General features: G+C 36.5%; 1 protein-coding gene across 2 annotated transcripts in view; it reads right to left on the bottom strand.

Annotated features, from left to right (window-relative positions):
* Positions 1–26,135, bottom strand: part of cntn3b (contactin 3b) — a 66,754-nt gene that overhangs the window by 38,343 nt on the left and 2,276 nt on the right. The window contains exons 2-4 of one of the 2 annotated variants that reach the window (XM_082190166.1): positions 12,038–12,175; positions 8,827–8,971; positions 777–952 (exon numbers count right to left, since the gene is read on the bottom strand). In XM_082190166.1, coding sequence (XP_082046292.1) covers positions 777–952; positions 8,827–8,971; positions 12,038–12,092 — 376 coding nt within the window. In that variant the 5' untranslated portion in view covers positions 12,093–12,175. The remainder of the gene's footprint in view (positions 1–776; positions 953–8,826; positions 8,972–12,037; positions 12,176–26,135) is intronic. The other variant, XM_082190167.1, reaches the window with a different exon arrangement.

The following is a 26,135-nucleotide window of genomic DNA, read 5'->3' as shown; positions in this document are numbered from 1 at the left end:
TATATTGATCATGAAATCAGAATTTTCTTGTCTTGAATTATTAATCCTTTCATTCATTTATGTCACTTGTTTAAGTTAATTAATATGTAAAAAAAAAAAAAAAAAAAAAAAACTTGATTGGGGGCCCCCTGGTGGCGAGGGGGCCCCAAGCAGCCGCTTAGTTCGCTTATGCCTCGGGCCGGCCCTGCATGAATGGTATCTTTCTGGTAAAAAAAAAAAATGGTTGTGTGAACAGCGCGCTTGTATATTTTCCGGAAAAGTCAATCTGGTAATTTTATGGTAATTACTGGGATTGCTGTGTGAAAGGGGCTATAAACTATATTCAAAGGTTTGGGTTTGAAAAGTTTTTGAAAGTCACTAAGCCCAATAAGGCTGAATTTATTTGATCAAAAATACAGTAAAAACAGTGCTAATGTGAAGTATTTTAATATATTCCTGTGATGGCAAAGCTGAATTTTCAGCATCATTACTCCAGTCTTCAGTCACATGATCCTTCAGAAATCATGAAGAAACATTTGAAAACAGTTGTGGTGCTTACATTTTTTCTAGAAACTGTGATGCATTTTTCTCAGGATTCCTTGATGAATATATTTATTAGCATTTATTCACTTTTGGTCAATATAAAAGTTTCAATTCTTAAAAAAAAAAAACTGACCCCAATCTTTTGAATGGTAGTCTATGTATGTGTATGTATGTATGTATTGTGGCTTTGGAAAAATGCATTGTTGAATACATAAACTGACATCTTTAAAAATGTATGCATTTACATTACTCACATGCAAATTGTAGTGTGGCTCTCTTGCTGAGAATGGTTCCCCGGGCGTTGGAGGCAGTGCATTGGTAGACACCACTGTCTTGGTCTCGATCCAGGCCAGTAATGATCAGGTTACCTCCAGACAGGCGACGCCTCTCGTCACCATGAAGATCAATGAACGTTCCGTTTAGAGACCATCTGGAGAGACGCAAACACAATCAGGAGTGTGGTCTCCAGAGAAGCTAACTAACCAATATTCATCACATGCATCGATCTGATGAAGCCAGCTTCATTATACAGCCAGATTCAGCATAAAACAAAGCTCATTGCTGACATTTGTTTTCCTTCTTTGTTCTTCTGCAGTACAGCCGACTAACAACTGATGAAAGCAAGCAAAACAGCTCTCAAGAATCAGAAATGCCTAATTATTTACTGACCCTGAAGATGTGCAATGTGTAGTTGTGAGTTGGTTTTACATTCTAATTATAAAATAAAGCTTTCACACTCAACTATGAAAGGTTCGTTATTTTTCAGTTATGTAGCTACACTTGCATGTGTAATATACAAACTTTTCAACATGGAGTGTGAAGAAAAAGAGCAAATTAGCAAATCGGACTGCTTGACAAAAAATAATGTGATATCTTAAGAATATTCGGAATGCAGTAATCATTGCTGGTTGCTAAATGAATATTATTATTTTTTTTATATATATTTTTTATATAATATGTATGAACATCTGATCCCAACTATTAAAGGAATTATAAAGTTAGTTCACCCTCAATTGTAGCAGACATGATGGACTATGGACATAACATTCAGAAAACAAAAATGTCCAAATACATTTTATGTTCATTTTGATTTTATGTTCATTTATGTTCAACTTCTTTTTGTAAGATAATATGCTTACAAAGTGTGCTTGAGCTGTCTTTCTTTAAAATAAATGCCACTTGGTTTAATAATTTGTTATCTAATGCAATGAACATTCTTACTTTCTGGGCCACTGTCCATCCAAGAAGGCTGTAATTTGTGGATTTATATTGTTTTCTACTTAAACAGTAGGAAAATCATATTACAAAGAGGAACATTTTCCATCAGAAAACCAACATAATCAATGAGTGCAATCATAAAATGTATATCAGCTTGAATAAATTTGAATAAATTTGTACCTTTTCAAGTTATTCAATATCTAGAATTCAGAATTGACCTTAAAGATTGTTGTGCTAAATCAGGCATTTGTTGTTTGAGACAGTCAAAACTTGGCAGAAGACCTTAGAATTGACAGAAACAATGGGGGAAAAGGTGTTGGCAGGATCTACATTATTCCACTTGTGTGAAGAAAAAAAAATGAGTGGGGTGGACAACGTTGTTTCTCCCAGATCTGACAGACAACAAAGCGTAGATCTACTGCAGCTCTTCGAAGGCCATTTCTACTGCATTATTTATTGATCTCAGTGTGGCAGTCGAGTTAATCTGACTCCTTTAGTCATCATTTGTGAGTCTAATATCATAGCCAGCCACTGTATTTGATATCATTTACTGTGACATTCGGCCTGCAGGGTTACACAGTTGATTACTGCGAGGCTGCTTGCTGTAAATACAGACAATATTTGTGTTCTCACAAAGTAGTCAAATATTATATTACAATATCAAACTAATCTAGTTTTCCATTACACTTTCAATAGCGTGATAAATCAACAAAGCTCCTACATCTAACATACGGTGGGGTCTTGTGTATATAAAATGAATGAAATAACCAGTCTATTATCCTGAAAGAATATAATATCATCTGTGTTGGTACATATTCGCCTGCACAAAATAATGTTGTCATCTATTTCTTTGGTTCTCAAACAATTTAGGCAACTTTAATCAAACCAGAACATTCACAGACCTCTTCCAACCTTTCTTTCATACCCCTTTCTCTTTGTCTTATGTGTTCATATAAATCTAGTTTTTTTTCAAAAGTGCAACAAATTTTATTAACTATATATTTTCTATTTGGGGGTGGGGGGGGGGGGGGGGGTGTTACTAGGAAAAAAAAAATATCTTTAAAGTCGCAATGCAATGCAAGTAGAGTCTGATCTTTTCTTCTGTACTGTATTGTGTATCCGAGTGAAATGGTTTATCAAAAAGAAAAAAAATGTAGGGCGGGACTTCAATCCAATGGTTGTTAATTGGATGAAGGCAGAGATGTATTTGTAATAAAGGGGTGGGGTTTATGACTACGTTTATAATGTACATACTGTACATTACCAGAAAAAAAAGACATTTCTCATTGAAGATTAAGGTTAACAAAAAAATCAAGGATGAATAGTTATAATAAAAAGTTCCAATAAAATCAATAACATGCATTGAGAAAATAGACTTTAAGGGTGCAATACCTTGTAACTGTGGCAGTACCCTCATATCTATCTATAAAGGGTACATATTAGTACTTTAATGGTGCATATATCCGTTTCCATGATGACACCTATAGCTTCATCCGTGCTCCTGTTGGCTGTTACCTGATTCGAACACTTTTGGAGACTAACAGTTGCATGTTAACATTACCGGTACATACGGTATATATATATATATTTGTTTTAGTTTTTTTGTTTAATATGGCCATCTAACAGTGGTAGGTTAAAGTAACAGAATTCAGCCTGATGGTAATTGGTGCATGAATGATCGTTTTTAAAGGCTAGACAAAGAATTACAAACAATCCAGTCTCCAAGGAGCCCCTTAACAAGAATCAAAAAGGCTTAGTAGTGACAGGGAGCCAAAGTATTTTCAGATAATGAGTATAAAAAAGTTCTCTGAGAAGTTTAATGGACAATTATGCTGCCCCCGCACAGCAGACTGTCCAAGCCTCCATCAGCATCACTGTCGTTATGATCCTCACAGCTATTATTACTGTCACTATTAACGTCACCTCATCATAATTATCATTATAATCTCTGTTATTTCAGACTACATTAACAAACTGCCCAGAGACAAAGCCTACACCTGGGGTCTCATTTATAAAACTGTGCGTAGGATCCTTACTAAAAGCGTACTGTACGTACGCCCGAAAGCCAAAAATGGCATACGGGAAAAAATATTCAGACTTATAAAACCGTGCGTACGCCAGAACCTGCGCTAAATTCCCTTTATAAATCCCAGTCAGCGGAAGATTGTGCGCACATGAGTCTCCTCCCCGAAATAACCATATATGGAGCTTACAACACCTGGTCTTGCTATGCATATCCTCATCTGCATATCATTTGTATATGCATATTCATCCATGTGATACCATGTTTAACGATACAAGACATTAGGAAAATATGAGATATGGATGTGCAGTCACATTACATTGCTAAAAATAATTTAGTAGCCTATCCTTGCCTTGTTTTTGAATAAATAAATCAAATAATATAAAATACATTTCAGAGAAAGTTTTTCTCAATCTTTTCCACTGGCCAAATAGTATTTTTAATAGCTTTATATTTTTAATGGAAACAGATAGGCCTTATTGTGCGTTGTTTGCACAAAAATATTTTCTCTGACAATCTGCTACTAACATGATAAGAAATTATCTCTGTAGTTAAACATTAAAACACAGCATGCCACAGGAAAAGTGTTCGAAAGCATTGCATCTACTACAAATATTTATATTTATTAGAATATATATATATTTTGTAACTTCTCAGTAATGATTTAATGTAATTTAAGTGTTAACTCCATTAATGAGAATGGCATATTTAATTTAAATGTTTATATCAGATGTAAAACATAGTTTAAACATTATTTTATTTATTTAAACTGTTATTGTGAACATACACTGTATTTATGATTAGGACTCATAATTTACGGTTTTCCTTCATCTTCAGTTAGATATATAGGCTATGCTATGCTACACGCTTGCTAGCGCGGACATTTAAGAAGGGATGGATGTTTGCTTCATGTGATAGGCTTGGTGAGTGAAATTATATTTGTATTATCTTACTGTATATGTATAATTTTCTTTACATTTTCTGTCTAAAAGTGAACAAAAAGCCATTATCTCCAGCTCACCATCGGTGTCACCAAACTGCTCCGTCTCCAAAATGTTTGCGTGTAGGTGCGCAAATTTTCCAGTCAAGTTTGTTTTTATAAATGACAACTTATGCGTCGGAAGTGGCGTACACCTTTTTCAGGGCCCGTTTTGTGCGTACGCAACGGTTATAAATGAGGCCCCTGGTCATTAGAAAAAAGTATCACGAAAAATGGATGTGAAAAGTGCAAAAAATAAAAACAGTCAGCTCCAATTATCTTTCCAAAAGAATGCTCCGCACTTCTTCTTACAACCGGGAAAGCAACCAGCATTCAACAAAGATCACGGTAGAGCCGAGCTAATGAGGGCCGACACAGGAGCACCTCTGACTTGCTCAGTGTAATCTCTGCATTTTAACCAGCTCTCCTTCACATTCTCGTCTCTGATGACTGCCTGATCCATGGACCAGGTTTCGTATCCTTACAATCTCAAAAGCATGCTAGGCAGGTTGAAAAACCTGTCAGGTTAAGTGTAGGTTGGGAAAACAGATTCTTGGCTTTTTCAAAGGATTTAAAACAGCACCAAAGGGAGGATTAAAGTGAGTAAAACAGAACTTTTCATCACTAACAACACCAAGGTCATGGGTTTGATTCCCTAGGAATATAGCCTGAATGCAAGTAGTTCAAACTAATGTAAAACTTACATGTAAATTCTTGCTGTATGAGTGCTTGTCGACCACAAGAGCACACAAAGGATTGTGTCATGGAGTCATGGCTGTCCTATGGCCTCAATTTGCCTCACAGCTTGCCTTATCCCTCTCTGTGGACCCATACTACCACATTAATGCAACTTCACTTTTGCTGGACCAAAAAGAACAAACCACAGAATACTAGAGAGATACAAAGGTCAGGGTTTTTACTGCATTGTACATTTTTGGCTAAATGTTGGCATGCTTTTGCTCTGTGCTTTTATATGATAAGCGCTAAATGTTTTTCACAGCGCGGACCAATTATCTAAGTGGGGCGAATGAAGCCTTGATGCATGCAAGTGTAAATAAAGCACAGCAGCATGTTCTGTAGATATGCTAAAATATTATCGCTTTAGAAACACATCACAGGACAGTAAACTTTTTAAAGCGTTACTGGGGAAGTCAAACAACTAAACACCTTAAACAGCTAGACAGCCTTAGCAAACAGCATTGACAAAAAGTCGAGAAACACCAACAGAAATGAAGGCTTTTCAAACTACACATCACCACCCTTACAACAACTTATCATGGTTAAACCTTAGTAACAGTAGCCGGGCTATTTTCACAGAAATGTCTATTAGGAGGAGGAGGAAATCTATTTTATTTTTATTTCATCTGTGATTCTATAACTGTGATACTTAGGAGGAAGGCTTTTTGGCCTTCAGGAAAACATACATTTTCATTAGAAGCAAAGTCAGTTGTGGTCTAGTCAATGGTGCAGTCGGAACTAGATTTAACTTAATTAACATACACTAATATACACTACCGTACAAAACTTTGTGTTCGGTAAGATTTTTTTTAAATAAATCAATACTTGCTTATTAAGCTATAAAATGATCAAAAGTGACAGTGAAGACTTTTACATTGTTACAAACTTTTTTATTTCAAATAAATGCTGTTCTTTCTAGTCATCAAAGAATCCCAAATTGGTTTAAACAAAAATTTTAAGCAGCACAACTGTTTTTAACATTGATAATAATAATAATAATAATAAATGTTTCTTGAGCATCTAATAAGCATATTAGAATGATTACTGATTAGTGTGAAAATTCAGCTTTTCTGGATTTAAAAAATAAATAAATAATGTTTTTTAAAATTGTAATAATATTTTACATTATTACTTTTTTTTTTTACTGTATTTTTGATCAAATAAATGCAACCTTAGTGAGCATAAAGGAATAAAACATATTTTTTTTAAATGGTATATAATTTCTTGGTTTTTATATAATCCTATAAGTGCAAAAGACTACAGCAACTCAATTTTCTTTAAAAAGCTTTCTTGAGATAAGAGCCGAAGCCAGCCAAGTGCACTTCTCTGACTCAGCTCTGAGTTACTTTTCTATGGAATCTGAAACTGAGATGCAAAATAGCCTGGCACGTTGTGTTCTCAAAGTTCACACCGGCCCCTGCAGACACTGAAATACCACCAGTCTCTGTTGGAACACTGACTATTTCTTTTGACAAAGAAAGTAGCGGGATTCTCATTGGAGACTCTTCTTCCTCTTACTGTTTTGAAGCAGGATTGGACAACCTTCAGACAACATTAGCTGGCTCAACTGTTGTTTGCTAACACACTTGAAATGACTGCTGGGGAGGACTGAACTTTTCGGGTGCCTCTTGACCAGATTGGATGTTATAAGACAAGCCTTGAAGAATTTAATGTCAGAGAGAACTCAGCAAATTTCTTTTTTAAGGTCAAGAAATTATCTTTAGAGTGTCTTCAATCTTATCAGTGTCTGGGTGTATTGTTGTAAAGTTCATTGAATGAATGGTGTAGGTTTTATCAGACATAGAAAGAGAAAATGTTCCCAGAAAGCAAGACAATACACAGTTGGTACTGTGTTGGGGAAACTTTTATAAATAATTAAATTGAGGATTTATTAAGAAAATACATTTACATTTTTATTAAATGAAGAATTAAAGAATTAAAATTGTGCACAGAAAATCTGTGATTTTTTTATTTTATTTTTATTTACAAGAACTGTATGAACTAATTCATTACAACTTTCCAATTCTTCGAATTTTCGAATAAATCGAATTTTCCATCAGAAATGGATGTTTGGTCATGCAACATTATTACTCATTCGACAACTGAACTAACTGTCATGCTACTGACAATTGTAGTTAGCAGTGCCGCTACTTTTAGCTGCTTCATGGTTGCTAGACAGTTTCCTCTCTTTTACAGTTAAAAAATGAAACAGTTATATGTACAAAATGTTTAAAAGCAATCACACACTCAGCTGGTTCAGGAAAATGATTTTTATGACAATCCAAAACCAAATATACCTAATATCTGTGAGAAAGGAATTAAAGAATTAAGGGAGTGCAGTGTATTTCAGTGTGACAAAGCTGAAAATGACTATTTTGCATGTTGTTGAATTTATGCATAAGCCTCTTCATTTCCTTTCCACCAGAGTTTATTTATGGTTACATATCTGCATAAAAAAAACAAAAAAAAAAACAGGATCTGGGTCAAAAGTCAAACTTATTTGACCTTGGAGACTCTAGCTGTATTGTTTGTTCAAAAGTAAAGGTAGATCATGACTTAAACTGTCAATGTGCTCTTCTTCTTTTTGAACATTGATACTCTCGTAATGTTCAGTTAAATTGGTGTTTTCCACAAAGATGCACTAAAAGGAAATGTAAGCGTTTAAATCGAATGTCACTCACAAGGTTATTATTTCCCTCCCCAGTGCTTGCCTGAGCATTTACATGATGCTGACCCAAGCTACGAAACACAATATACCACAGAGCTAGAGCACACTGCTATTTTCAGAGCAGACGCCTCACCAGGGAATATGCGGGACAGTATCTTAGAATCTCTAGCACAAATTAGTCATTTAGATCCCTCCCAATTTCAAAGCCAATTTCCGTCCTTACAGTAGCATGCATACCCCTCTCAGAAAGATAAATTTGGAATGCTAATCCCTAAAGCTCTTGCTGAGATGTGTACACAGAGTAATGGATTGTTGAACATATCTTCGGAAGTAGGCTAAATTGCCTTTTTGTAATTTTTTTAGATCAGTCTTTAGCGAAGCTAGTTGATGCACATTTAAAATTGTTGACACTGGTGAAACTCTGGAAAGCAAATGAAAATGGGTCACAGTCAATACCACTGGGATATAGGCTGCTAGGATTACAGTAGTTTACTGGATTTATGCAATGGCAAACCCGAAGGACAGATAAATTGCCTCTCACCTGGAAAATCAATAGCAATCAGTGCCAATCCTTTTCAAGTTGATCCTTATGGGAGTAAGCTGCCAATTTGCCAAAACCAACTGCTTAAATGGTTTGTAATAGCAATGAAAGGATGCAGAAACTGCTAGCATTCCTACCTGTACTGAGGGGAAGGGACTCCAGATGCCTCACAGGTTAAAACAGCCTCCTGCTCAGGGGAATGGATGGGCAGTATCAGGTCCTCTGGTTCCGTTTTCCAGCTTGGACCAATAAACTTTGTGTCTTCTGCTTGTGCTGATGAGACTGAGACAGAGGAAGTAAAAAAAAATTTTTTTAGAACCCAATGTCGAACTTTATTGTTTATTACAAAGTTTATTATTTTGTATTATTTATACATCTATAGGGATAGTTATGGATAGTCATCATTTACTCACCTTCAAGTTGTTCCAAACCTGTAAGACTTTCTTTCTTCTGCTGAACACAAAAGAAGATATTTTGAAGAATATGGGTAACCAAACAGTTGATGGGCCCCATTGACTTCCATAGTATTTTTTCTATACTATGGAAGTCAATGGGGCCCATCACATTTTGGTTACCCATTTTATTCAAAATATCTTCTTTTTTCTGCAGAAGAAAGAAAGTCTTACAGGTTTGAAACAACATTAGGGTGAGTAAATTATGACAGATTGTCATTCTTGGGTGAACTATCCCTTTAAGGAAACTCAAAGGATTGGATGCATAAATATATCTCAATGATCCATTCAATATCCAAATCTGGTGTTTGTCTTAGAGATAAGATAAGTCTTTAACCACAAAGACAAAACAGGGATCAAAGCATTATGATATATTACAAAAGAGTATAGTGCTTGTATTATAAAATATAGTGCTATAATAGATGTATAAAAAATGTAAATGATGCAAAACGGCAATATTGTTTGATTATATTGTGCATGCTTTGACAGCTGCTTTCATTTGAGAAAGTTGAACATATCCAGAACTACAGTAAATGCCATTATTTACACATCTTTTGCAGCTCCATTTGTAAGAATGTTATCTAAATAAATTCAAAACACTTGCAGCCATTATTTTCTCTGTATTCATTAACATTATACAGGGATACACCCTGCAGCCATATTTGTGAGACAGCCAAAGAATTCTGCAAACATGCTGAAACCCCACACTACAGGAAAATGCACTCCTGTGTCAGCTGCTGTTGTGGAAATATCAACAGAAAAAAGTTGTGTTTCTCATTTCTGAAATTACACACCATTACTATACGTTATTTGATGCATGTACTGGTTATAATTGTTCTGTGTTTTGGTTTCATGAATACAAGATGAAAAGAAAATGATTAAGTCCTTATTTCTCCACACAATAGCATCTGCACTCTCATTAATCAAATGTTACTTCTGTTATAAATACTGCCAACAATGAACAAAAATAAGTGGCCTCTGTGTTCCATTTGTAATCCATTGCATCCAGAGAGGCAGGGAGAGGCAGCAGTTTATAATAAGATACAGACAAGCCTCCATCCCACCCCATAATCATCTTTGACAAACACGGGTATTGGGCCACAGCCTACCTGCCTTTGTGGAGATCAACCATAAATGGATGTATAAAAGGACTGGATAAAGAAAAAGATATGTTATATATAACCTACTGTTCACATGTTTGGATTCAGTAAGATTTTCGCTTTTTGAAAGAAATTAAAAGGGTCCTGAATTAAGAAATAAAATTATAACTAAATGCAAACTAAATATTTTGGCATGTAAGAGGTCATTGTGCTATAAAAACATCCTGAAACTCAAAAAACAGCTTTTATTGAAACCAAGCTCTGAGGACAACTTGTTTGGGATTTTGTCACATTATTCGTAAGCAGCAGCACAACTGTTTTCAGCATTGACAATAATGTTTGATTTCTGAGGAATAATTAATGATTTCTGAAGGAGCATGTGATACTGAAGACTGGAGTAAAGTAATGGCTGCTGAACATTCAGTTTAGCTATAGGAATAAATTGCATTTTAAAATGTATTTGTTACAGGTGAGGCGTCCTCTCCGCTTCCTCCGGATCACCAGAGGGAGCTCTCACCAGAATATTGACGGTTGCTATTCGGACTACAATTCCCATAGGCCCTCAGACCTGGGACTGATTGCGCACGCACCTGCAGTTCATCTCACACACACTATTTAAGCACACCACACACCACCACCACCATTGCGAAGTCTTGATTTGCTAAGGTTGTCAATTCTGAGAGATTCTACTGTGGACTGTTATTCTGTGTTTGATTCTCTGCTGCCCGCCTCAATCATTGCCTGTCAATTGGATTGTGATTGTCAGCCGCCTGCCCAGACCTCTTGCCTGTCCTTTTGAAATATGTATGTTTTCTGCCTGTCTCGACCTAAGCCTGTCCCTGTTTACGATTCTGTATTGCCTTCTTCATTGCCCCTGCTGTGTCTCGACCCGGTATTGTTTGACTCTGACCAAAATAAAGCTGCAGATGGATTCTCACTCCTCTGACTCCTCATTACAGTATTTAAAAAAAACAGCGACTTTAAGTGGTAAAAATGTTCTCAATATTACTGTTATCACTGTATGTTTAGTTAAATAAGTGAGAAAAAGAGACAAAAACAATATATTTCTTAACAACCCCAAACTTTTGAACAGTACTATATATATATATATACAGTATGAAGAGTTCAGATGCAAAAGCCTCTAAGTGCCATCTGAAATTTTCTTCTAGAATGATCATTTTTATAAAGCTTGTATATTTAAGTTAAGTAATTTCACTTAAATGACAATTAATAGGTAATTAGCATTGCCATTTAAGTGAAATTATTGAACTTAAATATACGAGCTTGATAAAAATGATCATTCCAGAAGAAAATTTCAGATGGCACTTAGAGGCTTTTGCATCTGAACTCTTCATATATATATATATATATATATATATATATATATATATATATATATATATATATATATATATATATATATATATATATATATATATATATAAATAAATGAAAAATAACTTGAGGCTCAAAATTAGGGTTAGGTGTTATTTATTTATAATGTGTATGAGTGGTGATTTCCTTTTAAAGTTTAGTATACATAAGAATAAAGGATTATTTCCTCATTATATTATATTTATTTTCTGGATATAATATGATAATTCAATTCAACGATATTCAAAACAACAATATTCTCAAGATGAATGCGTGTATCAACTCAGCACACCTTGTCTCAAACCTCCACCAAGGACTGAATGAATCGAAGGCTTAAGATCATAATGAAATTGTTTCTTGCATGACAGTCCATTGCAAAACATTCAGAAAAAAAAGAAAAAAACAGCAGGACAATAATTTACCTGTGAGGCAGCCAATGATTGATAGCACCACAAGTCGTTTCCATAGTAACTTCATCTTTAGTTGCCAAGGGCAAGTACAACTCTCATCCAATTGCTTGTGAATGGAATGATTTCTCCCTTGAATGTGAGAAGTATAATCTGTGGGGGAAAGTAATTACAGAAATAATTAAAATAAGACATTTTGAAGCATATATGACAGACACGCTGCTTCTATCGACAGATCTGAAAGATTACACTCCTGTTTAAAAGTGATCACCTTGACTGTAGGGACAAATGCTGGTGAAATGTTGTTGGATCCAAGAGAAAGTTAACAACTGAGTTGTTTTCAATGTGACGGCAACTAAAATATTAAAGCACTGCAAACAAAAGCCCTGAGTCAAAAATGTGCAGAAAATCAATGCAATGATATTTTGAGTATAAATGACAGATGGAAGTGTCGCTTCAATGGAAGAATAAAACAAGAAAGCAGACAGCTAGAATCCCCCAACTGTTAACTCCTTAAAAAATATTCATAGCACATTTAAAAGAAAGTAACAACTGCTTTTGAGAATTTCTGCTTTTGTTGTGAAGCCTGATGCAGTCTAAATTATGCATTATTATTCACAATACCAAAGAAACAAACAGAAACCTGCAACATCAGAGAATTCAGGGGGCTGGAATTTGTTGACCTCAAAAGCTACTTTCTCTTGACTATTAATAGGAGCTAGAAGCCAACCTAAATACTGTTAGTCGCTTTCACTAGCACATAGAATTCCACCCACATATACAGACAAAATGACATCTTCGGAGGCCCTGCGTAGGGTTGAATCTGACACAATAATTCGCAATGACTTCTCGGAGGACCTTTCATTTTGATTACCAGAAATGCAGCCATTTACATATGAGGTTTATGCATATTTCAATTACGATGTGATGCCATCTTGCAGGAAATATTCTTGCATTCGAAATGGGGCCTCAGAGTTGTTGTTTAAAAAAAAAAAGTTGAAATACTTTTAAACTCAACACATCCTCATTTACCCATTTACACCTGGTATTTCAATCCGTCTCTTTTCATCTGTCCTCATTTCTTCTAGGAGGGGGTCTATGGGTGGGTAAATGTATGTTTTTTTTCTCCTAGATCCTTCGATCTGATGGACATAATAAGCTTGCGCAAATTACATATGAACGAGCCCAGGGACGATGGAAAAACATATTGAGAGCATCAGCTTTTGTTTCTGCTCTGATAGCCTCAAGACCTTGAAGAATGCTGTGAGTGTGTGTTAGAAATCAGGAATGGTGAGAGAACATTGTGCTTGGTATGTTTTTTGTCAAACCAAATTTGGGTCTTCAGCTTGAGCCCCAAGTTTAAATCCCATCTGACTAGCGAGCTTCCCATAATGTTCCTCGCATTAGTCTTTTGTGGCTATTCGAACGCTTTAGACCACGCAAGCTTTTACACTACGAAAGCAATCCGGTCGAAACGCGTTTTCGACTGCCTCTGAAAGTGGTCGAAAGTGGTCAAGCTCAAAGCGTTACACCTGTATTTAGCTTCATCCACTTGTGATCTGATCGACCAAAACGCATCTTAATACCAGGGCCTAATAACAGAGCCTTAGTGAATTATCAGTTTTCACAGCAATGCCATAGAACCACGGTGGTCAAACTGGGGTACGTGTACCCCCAGGGGTACGTGGACTGATTTCAGGGGGTACGCGAAAAAAGATCTAAGGCCGGCGACACACTGACTGCGTGGCGTGAGCGTCTCAGCTGCGTGGCGTGTCCGTTTTTATTTCGAGTCCCATGTTAACAGGTTAGAGTTTGCACACTGCCTGTGTGACACATGCGTGTGTCACTCAGGCGCGGCTCGAGCCGCACGGAAAACGCGTGCATGCTAGAAATAGAACCGACGCCTATTTTTCACGCGACACGCAAGCGTGTTGGAAGCGTTTCCAGGCAAAATAGAGTAGGAAAAGATGTTTATATGTCATTTTGACACGAATACATATTAATAAATGTCATTTTGATGTTTGAAAGTGTCTAGGGTTTGACATAAATGCAAATATAAATGTAATGTAAAAAAATATTATCGATTTTCAAATACTGCACCTGTCCATACAGAACGAAATATATTCTATAGCCTATTTTGCCGTCAACATATATAACATATAAACATCTTTTCCTACTCTATTTTGCCTGGAAACACTTCCAACACGCTTGCGTGTCGCGTGAAAAATAGGCGTCGGTTCTATTTCTTAAGACCAAGTATAGGTACAGAGTAGACTGTTTGTGGGAAATGATCTAAGACTGAAACTGTCCCCAATTCGGCCTAACATCGCTGCATTATGTAAGAACATCCAGGCACATCCCTCACATTGATTAAACTGGTGATGTGGATGGAGAGGTGGTAGGCCTATTCTGTGTGGTTTACTACAATTTAGTTTACTGTTTACTATTTAGTTTACTATTGTTAATGTGTTCTCTTTTTTATTATTATTTTACAGCAGAGAAGTTAAGAAAATATGCAATGTTATCATATGTGAAAAGCAATACTTATCAGTATGTGAAAAGTTAACAATAGCTTTAATGAGATGTTGGATATGTGTTGTAGGCCTATTGTGTGTGAGATTGGGTGCATATCTGTTTAAAATCATTATATTCAGCACATTTGTATCATATGTGGACTTTTGATGAGATTTGTATCATATGTTTATGATTCTATTCACTATTCTCGACAAAATTGATCAAAATAAATATTACTAAAAAAATAAAAAAACTTGTTGTTAACACTTGGTGGTGTTGGGGGTACTCCGGAAGATCTATAATGTCTCAGGGGGTACATGCCTGTTAAAAGTTTGGGAACCACTGCCATAGAAGAACCATTTTTGGTTCCCCAAATAACCTTTCAGTGAACAGCTCTTAGAACCATTTTTTCTTAGTGTGAAGAACATTTTAATATCTAAAGAAAAGAACCTTTTTCCTCAAAAAGATCTCTCTGTAAAATGGAAAGGTTATATGGAACCATAGATGCCTAAAGAACCTTTATATTTAAGAATGTATATTGATAATAGATAATCTCTTTCACTTATTATTCACTATATAGTAGCGATGCTTTATATGTTGCTCTTTTATATGCTATCATATGGGCATCTGGATCAAAAAGCTACATTTACTGTATTTAATTAATACTCAGATGTTTTCTTGACAGACTGGAATGCACTTTGGGATTTTTTATAACATTTCATGAGGAGCTCGCTCCTGTTAGTATTTTTGATTTTTATTTGCTTGATTTTGCTTTGAAAATCCCTCACTGTCACAGTTCCAGCTCTATGGCCTTAGGCAATATGATTTTTTTTCCTGTCTACAGAGCCAGTTAGTCAGCCTTTTTTAAACACCCTGAGGTTTAAAACCATTTGTATACACTCTTTTCTCAGTTCAGATTCATAAAGCTTACTCATTTCTGGTATACTGGCCCTTTAAATCAATAAACGCATGAAGGCTTAGAGGAAGGGTAATCTGCTATCTTTGCATTATAATTGCATAATCTTCAGAGGAGCCCCTTGTTTAGCGCTGTATCCTAGTGGGGATAACTGCTGGGTGTCTGTCATAATTGCAGGGACAGGGGGTCTCTGGGAGGATTTGCCTGGCGTCTTTTAAGTTTGGGGAAGCATTATGCCGCAGGAAACTCTGTCAGATTGGATTACACAGCTCGGCTTTTTACACAGGACAAGAGGGAAGAGGAACTGTAGCTACAGTCCTCCCATGAAAAGCATTTCAGTTGTCATTGTTTCTCATTGTGACCTCTGTATGTAACCTGAATGCAGTGGCGTAAAAAGTCGGTGGGACAGGAGTGTGTGTGTGCGGAGGGGGGGATTTTTCCCATGTCAATAAATGAAACTCAATTTCAGTGGTACATTCAGTTTAATTTATTGACATAAAACCCATCTTTAATGTCATAGTTTCATCCTTACAGCTACTACTATAATACAATATATTGTTAGTCTTGATAGTATTTACATTAGTGAATATGTAGATTATAGATTTGTTTGTCCAAATTGACTGGTGGTTGCATTTTTGTTAAGAGTGCCAGAGGTTCTGGGGTCACATTTGTTCTCATTAAAACCAAAGATGTTCATCACGTTTTGTGCATTTTGTTTTGTGATTTCACCGGAATGAATAGAGAGTTAAGCGATATATTGAAGCGCTCGTCTGTGTGAAGACATGCATTTCATGAGTGCCAAGAGAACACTGTTGCCTTCCGTCTCTGATAACAGCGGCAACAATCACTCAGCATGATTTCAAAAACAACACATTCCACCGCCAGAGCGCCTATTATTTAACACTAACGAACAAATTGCTAATCAACTAGAGATGTTTATTTTGTATTACGTACTTCAGTGCTGCGAGATGTTTAAAAAAAGTGGTTAGGACAATATCAACCCATGGCAAAAAAAGTGGTGGGGTGTCCAAACCGCAAATTACGCTTATGCCTGCATGCAACCCCCCAAAAGTACACTAACAGGCACATCAACAAAATAAAGGACAACTCACACCCCACAGCAAGGATTTCAAGGGCAGATTTCTGTTGAAAAAATGTGGGTTAACAAAAATAGATGTAGTTTTCAAATAGCTTGCATGTCACATCCAGCAACACGAGAGACAGGGCATGAATTGCAATTAGAATTAATCTCTCATGATCCTCCCAAAAAACTGAGCTGGGGTGTGATTTTTACACCAGCTTCCAACCAACTTATTAAGCAAAATTATGAGCATTTGACTGGCAAATATAATGAGGCAATGCGGCATCACCTCAGCAACAGTGCTATGCACCATTGCATGCTTCTATTGCACCAGTAAATGAGATCACTACTTGGTTAGCATGAACATTGTTTTGGCATATATATTTGATATAAGAAGTGGTTAAAGGCATATGTTTTGCCCCAAGAAATGATTGTAAAGGATCAAATGTGGGTATTCATGCTGATTTCATACATACATGTCAAGATCTGAGGACTGGACCAACATGCAACATGAGGTCTACATGTAATTATAATCCACTAACACAATGTATTACATAGATGATCAACATGCCAAGCACTGTTGGTCCCATTATGGTGCATGATAGGCCAGCACTGGTTGATGATGAAAACTATATATTGAGCCAATCATTGAGTAAATCTCCCACTTGAAGCTATAAAATAGATTCCACGATAGATGGTGATTTTGTGGTTGGTTATGCAATAAATTCTACGTCAGTCTGATTCTAACATTGTTAGGCGATTTTGTCAAGTAGGACGTCTACTGATTCCTCAGTTAGTAGATTACTTATCAAAACAATACCCCAGTACTCATGGTTTATGTTAGCTTTTAAAAAATACATAAAAAGTAATAGTTTGTGTCAACAAGTGTTTATTAATTGTCCGCCCAATATTTGCCCCAATTATTTCTCTTTCATGTATTGTAAAAATATAACGGGTTTGTAAAATTGTGCAACATTATAACCTTAACATCCACGTCTTTTTTGTAGAACCGTATGTGCATACCTTATTCAAATTTTAACAGTTAGCCCAGTTAGCCTATTATGTAACATTAGCCTCGTCATATAACATTTCACAGGTCTTCAGTATAAAAAGAATAATGGATCTGTACTCTCATCAGATCTTCACTCAACCAGTTCAAAATAGTTCATGATAGAATAAGACAAAATCCATGTAGTCTAATTGCTGTCATCGTCCCCCGTGCCACATACGCTCTTAGGTCGTAGTCATGGCTCATTGGTTTGCATTAAGAAAAACAAGCTTGTCAACATGTCAAGGATGCAGAATGGTCATTGCGCGCTTAAGAACTCAATGACTTCCGACAGCGCTGACTAGTGGTTGAAGTAATCGACTACCCAACTAGTCTATGCAAGTCCTAATGTGTTCCTAGATCAACATCATATTTTTTATAAACTAAATTAATTTAGTCAATTAGATTTTAGGGTTAGGTGTAGGCTAGTGGTTCTCATCTGTTGAGTTGCCATCCAGACAGCCCTGAAAAACATTGGCTGTTGTTCCAAAACCAAAAACTAATGTTGATTAATGAACACGTCCTACTTGGCAAACTCAGTCATCTCTTGACAAGCTGAAGTTCTAGAGGGAACAACCCCTAAAACCATCCCCGCCATGCTCTTGAGCAAGCCACTTAACCCTAGGTTACTCCAGGGGGATTTTCTCTTTAATAAGTGTGCTTTAAGATGCTTTGGGAAAAAGTGTCAGTTGAACCTTAGCATTATACTTTTAATCATAATTATCCTACTGTAGATCAACTGCTTGGTAGTAACATTTGGTGTAGGAGCTGGTTTCATACTCCTGCTATAAATCATCAGCTTTTGTAACAATGTGCTGAAGTTGACTGTATTGTCTTTTAGCCAATGGTAATAAATCATGTTCCATGCATCAAACCATAGCAATTCAAGGCAGAAAGACCATCTGCTGCCAGCATGGTTCGAATTTGGTGAAATCGAATATCTGTGTTCTCAGCATGACCAAAGGATTCTATTAAGACCCGTTTCATTACAATAGCAAAACTTAATGAAAAGCTATTTGTATTTAAATTTCATTATAATTTTTGATGACAAGATTGGGGTCTCGAAACCATTTAAGCACCTTAATTTTGAGACACTCAGTAATGATACGTTCATGCGTTCGTAACAGATAGCATTTTACAAAAAAATTCAAAATGGCCGACACACAAAATTGGGTATTGTTTGACTTGGCATACTGCACCGAATCTAAAGAGACCAGTTTATGGTTTTCTCCTCACCGCTAAGAGGCACTGTGCCGAAACTGGGCAGGTATCATCAGGGCATAGGCTAGTTGTCATAACACACACCAATTTTGGTCTGAATAAAGCATTGCGGAGATGTAGCCTTTTAGACTTTTGAAACGTGCTGGTGAACGCGTGCACAGAACGGTGATTCAAAACATGAATACCCATGCCCATCCTCTCAGGATACCTGGAATCAGTGTTACAAGTACCCCAGGCACATCGTTTTACCATTTTTGTAGCATAAATACATCAAAACGATGAGAGCATCGGATCTTCCAATATTTCTCTATGGCGCTGAAACCTAAAGATGTCCGAGTTCCGGTCCCTGTGCAACTGATATTCAACTGCCATTGGCCCATCTGCGTTCAAGGAGAGGGGCTTACCGATAGGTCAATTATTGGCACCCCTGATAAATATGATCAAAGATGGCTGTAAAAATAAATTTGCATTGTTTATCCTTTTAATCTTCCATTCAAAAAATTTGCAAAAATCGAACCTTTCTTTGAAATAAAATGGGATCTCCAAAACTCCAAAACACGTTGGCCACAATTATTTCCACCCCTAGAATTGTTTATAAGTAAAATATCTCTGAAGTATATTCCCATTTATATATATAAAAAAATTATAATTAGCACACCAGGGTGACTATGAACATGAAATAATCTAGCTAAGTATTCAACTTTGCCACATTTATTTCTCACCAAAAGTACAAAGTACAAAAAAAAAAAAAAAACATCCCTCATTGTTCTAATCCTACTCAGTGAAACAGTAAAGTTTGTAAGATTCATGAGCCAATCATGGCACTAGCCAACGATAAGGTATGGCTTGGCCAAAAAAAAAAAAAAAGAGAGAAAAAAGATACAGCGAAATGGCTATGTCTGCAGAGGAGACCAACAGATCCTATGATGATGATAAGCATCCCTGGCCACATCTTTCTCCGCTATTCAGTTTCCGAGGCAGTAAGGATAAAAGCTTTCTCATGAGCTGCAAACTCTGTCTGCCGAAGCATGTGGAAATATCAGCCTTTCACAACTCCTCTCTGAAATTGCACAAACCATTGAGGTAAGTCACTAGAAAACGGGCAAGCTGAAGTTAAATATGCAGAATAAGTTAGTAAGTTAGCCAAAATTTATTGAATTAATTTGATTATCTGTAAATTATATTTGTAAAATTGGTAGATCCGAACCCGTTTACTTGTTAATTGCTTATAAACACTCTTTGTCAAGGGTTGTCCTGCAGTGAAACATGACATTGACAAATCCAACATGACTTAGTGCGACTTCACCGCGCTTACTGGACAGTATGTGCCACTTCACCTAGAACCTGTAGGGCAAAATGAAACAGGGCATGCATTACTCTAAAGTACTAATTTTGTGAAAGCTGAAATAGGGCTTTTTAATTACATTTCATCATCATGAAAAAAGCCTTGAAAAAACTACATAGCTAGCATAGTTTAAACAACTGCCTATCCTGCACTAGTATTAGTTATCAATCAGAGGAATAAAACTTTCAACAAGTAGGCTAGATTTTAAATGTTTCCCTGTAAATTATCAGTTTAATTGAGAAAAATGATATAAAATGTACATAATAATATTTAATGAAGTTAAATGTTTCATTACAGAGAAAGCACCCACAGAAAATTAAAGGTTATGAAAACTGCATTGCTCAACGAATTAAAAGAAGAAAAAAAAGAGACTCCATCTTCAACATCTTCAAGCAAGCAATGCAGAATTGACCAGATCGTTTTATTATCGGACCACGCTAGAAAAGCTGGTCATCAGCTTTATTTGTGAAGGCCTTCAGTCATTCTCAGTAGTTGAACAACCTGCCTTCAAGACCCTGGTTAACTGGTGCGTTTGAGAATTCAAGAAGCTTGCATGTCAGAAAAGCCATAACAGCTACGCTTAGAAACGTGGAGATTGTGTCAACAACAACAGACTGTCGGAGTGTGAGGCAGAGAAGCTACATCAGGGTCACTGCTCACTGGATTGATGAGACAGTAGACCGGAGATCTGCTGCTTTAGCTTGTAAACGTCTCAGAGGGAGCCACACATTCGATTGCATCTACCCTTGATTATATCCAGAGCCAATCTCGCATCCGTGACAAGAACAACTACAGACAGTGGGTCTAATGTTTTTGAAGAGACTGACGTGACAGTAGCTGACACTGAGGCTGATGATGACACTGATGACGACACTGAACACGAAGAGGAAGTAGACTATCATTTTGGCAGCTGATTCTGTTTTAGAATATCATCTTCCAAAACACCAGCAATGTGCATGCCAACTGTTAAATCTAGTGGCAATAGCTATGCTTCTGCAGCTGAAACTCAGAATGTGATCTACAGAAAGCATAATGCTCTGCTTTTTCTAAGTGCAATGCTATGTGGAACAAAACTGCAAGATCTTCAGCAGCTTCTGAGGTAGTAGACGCTGAGTGCCACCTGCAGTTTATAAGACAAACCAAACTCAGGGGTGTTCACTACACCTGGCTGTCGAAACGGTGGTCCATATAATTCAAGACCATGTTGAGGAGGCGATTCGGAATGTGTGTGGAGCTGCTCTCTTAGTTATTTAACTGAATATTTTGCATTTGTAAATCAAGGTTATTACTAAAGCTTGGTTTGCATATAAATATATAAGATCTTTTAGGTTGAATCCAGCTGAGATTGCATTTCTGGCTGAGTATGTAGCAGTGATGAAGCCTGTTACATTGCACTCACTGTCTTACAGTCTGGGAGCAACATCCATGGGATGTTTGCTCCCAACTGTGTTCCACTAAGGGCAAAACTGAAGAGAATGGACGCCTCCAGTAAATTATGTTTGTCACTGATGCAAGCATTACAAGAATGACTCCAAAAGAGATTTGGGAAAATGATGGACGACCCTGAGCTTATCGCAGCTCCCATCCTTTTGTCAAGATTCAAGACTTTGTGGACATCTGACACCCAAATCATTGAAAGAGGCATTTATCATTGATAACCTGACAGCACTTTACAATACCTTCACCTTGCTCCTGTTCTTTGTAACTGTTTGTACCATCATCATGCATGTTGCTCACATTTTCTTTTAACATTCACTCTAAACAGTTATTAAATGTATTTGTTTTCTTTTTCTTTTTTAAAGTGGGGGTGGTCTTAATCTTTATTCTTTGAATAACTAACAAAACCAGTTATACTTTTGTATCTAATATGTTTTATGTATAATACATTTTGTGGGGCTATCTGTACCGTGCTGATCTTTTTCATGGTTCTGTTATTCCAGAACCATTGATCTTCTCAATCTTTTTCTTTCACTAAACCTGAAGTTACATACAGTATATTTGTATTAAATAAGTTTGAGATTCATTGATAATGTGGTTTTCTGTAGATTTTACTTTAGACAATTCCAAAACATAGCATGCTGTTTAGATAACAAGCATATTTATTATGTGTCTTTTTGTAAAACATTTTGTTGCAGCTGAATACCATGAACACAAATCAGCAGCCTTCAGAACACTTTCATGAGGAACTTTTGCCTATGGTTTTACCAAAACTACCCCCAAAAATAAATAAATGCTACTGAACAAAGTTCAGGAACAGAAACTGAAATCAAACATGTCAAATGTAAAATAACACTGCATAGTTTTCAAATAGACTAGACTGCTGTCATTTTAAGGCCAAATGCACAGATCCAGTATACTGGTACACGCGTGTTTTCTTTCCCAACTGTTCACCTTCACTAAAGACAAAACTGACTGTGTATACAAGGATATTTTGACATAATTTTGTGCATATTTATGATCAATTCAGCATTTGTGCACTATATGAGAGGCGTCTCTCTGTACTCGCTTTGGATGTGTGCACAGCACCAAAAAAAAGCGCACAAGTGCCAAATTGAATTCCCTTTCACGTCTTCTTTCACTTTAAAATCACATTAAGTACTATAATGTAGTAACTTGAGTAGCTTTATAACATACTACTTATTTACTCTTACTTGAGTCATGTTTTTTGAGTCATGAAACAAGTGAATTGTTTCTTAAGTAGCAATGCTTTTACTTAAAGGTACAATATGCAACATTTTCTGCCGCTAGAGGGCGCCACATTCCAAACAACAACAACGGCGTAGCTTGATGACGATGTAAAGGAGCGTAGAATGATGGGAACTGTTTTCAACTCCACCGTGGATGTAAATCAGTCAGACGGGAATCGAAAAATCATGTTCATGGATGTTCTATTTTTATAAATGTTGCGTTTAATGACATGCTTTTTGTGGCGAGGGGGGGCGTGGTTCAGCGCGGTCAAGACGAGCGGGACGTAAGTATGTCAAGTGCAAATGACGAACACCTGTGTCTTTTTGCAGTATTATTGGCGTGGAGAGACTGTGCTGGAATCAGAGACTGCAGAGAAAATTGGACGCAGAGAAAGAAAACCGGTGGATCCGAGCTCTCATTTTTGAACTGTTTTGTGCCGTCGCCACGGTGAATGCGTGTTGTGCGCGACTTTTGTTTGTTTTGTTTTATTTTAATAAAGTACGAGTCCAAGTCACGCCGACCCGTCTTCTTCCTGACTCTTGAACCTCATCACACTTTTATTTCATTAAAATGAATTAACAGCAAGAAAAGTAAGGTTTAATACTAAATTGGTTATCATAGATGTTACTGTATTTGTCGAATTCATTGTTGAATGCGCAGTTTTACGTGTTCTAAACAATTGTTGTAAAAGTACATTCGAACATGCCCACATCATTTGCCAAAATACTGATTAATCTTTATGTATAACACATGCTATATTTATTTACATGGCCATAAACACCAGACGTGATAAACAATGTCAATAAACTAAACACAAACCTAAAGCAATAATACTTTCCTTGCATAAACATAACTATTACCGAATGCTACATTTGGAAAATATAAAATTAAGCATGCTTTGTGGACAGAACCAGCTGCAATTAGTAAATAATAATTGTGTTCCATAACGACAGCACGAAACAAGCCAACGTTTGTTGCTTGATAGACGCTACAACTAGGCCTACAACTTCCGCATTTGTCCAGGACTTCACGCAGTACGAGCGGAAACCGGGGGTAACGCGGATATGACGCAATTGACTGGCGACTCCCAGCTCCCCCCTGCTCTAACGCCCCGTTTCCTTGGTTAAAAACGCAATTTTCTCATTATTTAAAAATAGTTGGAAACATTTGGGATATTGTAAGTAATCAACTTAACAAAATATATAACACTGGCCTTGAGATTTTGGGATATTTTAATGCAAAATTCTTACATATTGTACCTTTAAAGGGATAGTTCACTTTGAAATTAAATTTTGGTATGTTTTAGCTGACCTCAAGGGCATCCAAGATGTAGGTGTCTTTTTTTCCGCAGTAGTTTCAATTTTGATATTTTACGTACACATTGATGGCCTAAGACATGAAACGAGCGGTTTGTGTGAGAAAACGAACAGTATTTATATCGTTTTTACCTCTTGAACGCTCTCAGATCACTTGGACGTGGCTGTGTTCAAGAGGTAAAAACGATATAAATACTGTTCGTTTTCTCACACAAACCGCTCGTTTCGTGTCTTGGCCCATCAATGTGTACTTACGATGGGGAATTGTTTAATTTGGACGATGGGGAATTGTTTTAATTTGGACTCTATGCATGCTCTTTGAGACAGTGACCATCGACCTGCATTATATGACTGACAGACAAGAACGGTTTGACCTAAAAATATCAAAATTGAAACTACTGCGGAAAAAAAGATACCTACATCTTGGATGCCCTTGAGGTAAGCTAAAACATACCAAAATTTAATTTCAAAGTGAACTATCCCTTTAAGTAAACATTTTCATTACTCTTTCCACCACTAGTGTTGAGGGGCAAGGAGAGGAAGTGCACTTAACAGTAAGATGGCATGGCAGCCAGCGATCCATCCCTCTCTTTTTATGCAACAATGAATGGGGTCTAAAACTTTCAAGCTTCAAAAAGAAAGCTAAATTATTAGTTTTATTTTATGGCTGATAACCATACAAATGCTGATATTACAATTATTTACTATTTTGTTAAAATACATTAAAAATAAAACACTAGAAATGAAAATCGTGTGAATTTAAGCATCACAACCTTATAATGTACAGTGTGAAACATTTATTTTGAGATTGGCTACAGATTACTGTGTTGGCTAAAGATTAACAGTGTTATTAAATCATTAGTGTTTTTAAAGATTAACCTTAGGTGAGATTAACACCAACAATACTGATAATTATATATTTTTTAAAAATCTAATATTGGCAGATAACTGATTTGGTAGGTACCGATATGCATTCATGTGAAATTAGAAGAAGAAGAATAGAATCTGTTACAAGAATCTGTTGCTTGATCTGTTGCATTAAATCACTCAGAAAGATTCATTTATGAATCAGACTGATCCGGTTCTCAAGATCAACTACCTAACTCAATGATTTGATCAGTTAACAGTTCACTGGAGGGGAAGATTATTGCTGAAAAATGACCAACTTGAATTCAGAAGACTTAAAATACAGCGTCACCAAGTAAATTCCTCCATGGACTTTCTTCTCTGTTTCTTTTCCTAAGAAGTGTATGGAAGCCATGGGTTTAGAGAACATGATGAAAAAAAATTAATTTTGGGGTGAACTCTTCCTTTAGGCCTCAATGAAAGATTAAAAAAAAAAAAAAAAGATAGGGAAAACGCACAAAGATAACAAGAGAGAAAAAAAGTTTGTGATCCAGACTGCAAAAAGCGAATTCGAAAGATGGATATTAAGAAAGAGGGGGGGAAAAAAAACTCTGTTATATAAACTAACATTACTTTCATCTCTAATGAATTCCTCCCACATGTTCAAATGTATCTTTAGTCTGTCTTTAAATAAACTTTATACGCCACAATGAGAGAAATAAATAGTCTCGGAGGAAGCCAAGCTGTGCTGTGGAGTGGTTCGACTGAATTCTGCACTTTGCTGTTTCCCAGTGTTCTCACCTCTAATTTGGCTGTGCTTGTTAGCAACAAAATGAGATGAGACATGCATCCCAGATGCATCCATAAATAAACATGAACACACGAGAGAAGGATCCCATTCCTATTTGAATAGCAGATGTGGTGCGGATAGAGAGCCGAATGTATTTTCTCCTGTGAGTCCTTCCTCTCTCTGTCTCCCTCCTGCAATACGTAATGGCACTAAAGTTCTCAAAGCTTAGTCACACCTTTGTGAGATTATAAACCAGGCGATAGAAGGAGTGTTGGCTGATCTGAGGAGAGGCTGATCGTTTATTGATCCACCTAACACTTGTTTGAGGGTTTACTTCAAAAGCAACCA

Source organism: Leuciscus leuciscus, assembly GCF_965113295.1.
Source record: "Leuciscus leuciscus genome assembly, chromosome: 14".
In the NCBI taxonomy this organism is placed as follows: Eukaryota; Metazoa; Chordata; class Actinopteri; order Cypriniformes; family Leuciscidae; genus Leuciscus; species Leuciscus leuciscus.
The sequence above is the reverse complement of the archived record's forward strand: the minus strand, read 5'-3'. Positions and strand labels throughout refer to the sequence as shown.